The 1,243-nt window shown below is 33.3% G+C and overlaps 1 protein-coding gene across 1 annotated transcript in view; it reads left to right on the top strand.

Moving 5' to 3' along the window:
* The window catches only part of LOC119593767 (PDF receptor-like), a 172,227-nt gene that overhangs the window by 161,353 nt on the left and 9,631 nt on the right, over window positions 1–1,243 (top strand). Inside the window, exon 9 of the mRNA XM_037942784.1 lies at window positions 51–136. Coding sequence (XP_037798712.1) covers window positions 51–136 — 86 coding nt within the window. The remainder of the gene's footprint in view (window positions 1–50; window positions 137–1,243) is intronic.

Here is a 1,243-nt window from a genome sequence, read left to right as displayed (position 1 = left end):
TAGTATGAAGTCAAGTATAGAATTTCCATATCCGTATTACTTCTTTACAGACAAACTTCCTGTTTCTCCTTAATATTCTACGTGTTCTGATCACTAAACTACAAGCTAGCGTATCTTCAGAAGCCCAGCAAGTTAAGTAAGTACCTTTGACCTATGAACTAATTTGACCTTTTGCTCTCATATTTGTCCTACTTGCTGAGCCCTAGTTACATGTCGTTGTTGTTAAATGTGGCTGTGTGGGTCCGTAGAGTTTTTAAAAACTAAACTGAATCGTTAGCGTTAATTCTGTTGATGTTAGCTTTGTGTAATGTTTTACTGTCATTACCAGACAAATATTTTATTTTCAGGTTTAATAGAATAATGATATATTTTCAGTTCTAACACTTGTTAAATGATTGATAATTGTATCACTATTTGCTCTCGTAACCATATTTTCCCTGAGTTTCTAATGTAATTTAATCGGCTGCATACAGGAAAAAGATATTATCATTGTTCACCAGTGTACTCACAACCCCATATGATCCACATATTCACAAACGCATTACAATCCACCACAACAGAGCGATGCTATAATCATTGACCCTTTTTCTTCATGGCGTATATCACAGCTCTTATTATTATTCACCATTTTACTTACAACTACATGCATCACAGCATAGAACTATCATTTTCATCTTCTGCTTTACTTGAAATCTTAATCCATAATCGCAATATACTGCTCAAAACTAAATCACTGTACACTATACGAGCCACGTCACAACAGTCGCAATACACGGAATAAACAATTGTTCACCGTTTTCCTCACAAACACAGGCACTGTACACAACCACCTCCTTATCTTTTCAAACCCGAAAAAAGCTATACGAAATCACCATACATCCCATTCTACATCCCTTCCCTTCAACCCACAAAGAAACCTCATATCACAATAAACAATTCTGGGGCCGAGAACAAGAAGTGGCAATGTCATAAAAGTCATAGATGACAAAAACACCTATGAAAGTTTGCTCCGTTAATTGAAATTCAGTTTTATTCTGTGACTAATCAAAGTGTTGCATTACTCTAAGCCTTTTAATGATTTTGGTTTACATAACGAAAATATATATTTTTTTATAACGAAAACATATAATAAATATATCTATGCTCTTTTACTGCAGTGCTTTCACATCAAATATTGCAAAATATGTAATTTTTGCTTATTAATTAATAGATTTTTATGGCCTAAAAATGTAACTAAATAAAA

Source organism: Penaeus monodon, chromosome 32 (genome assembly GCF_015228065.2).
Source record: "Penaeus monodon isolate SGIC_2016 chromosome 32, NSTDA_Pmon_1, whole genome shotgun sequence".
NCBI lineage: Eukaryota > Metazoa > Arthropoda > Malacostraca > Decapoda > Penaeidae > Penaeus > Penaeus monodon.
Note: the sequence above shows the minus strand (reverse complement) of the source record. Positions and strands in the feature narration are given on the sequence as shown.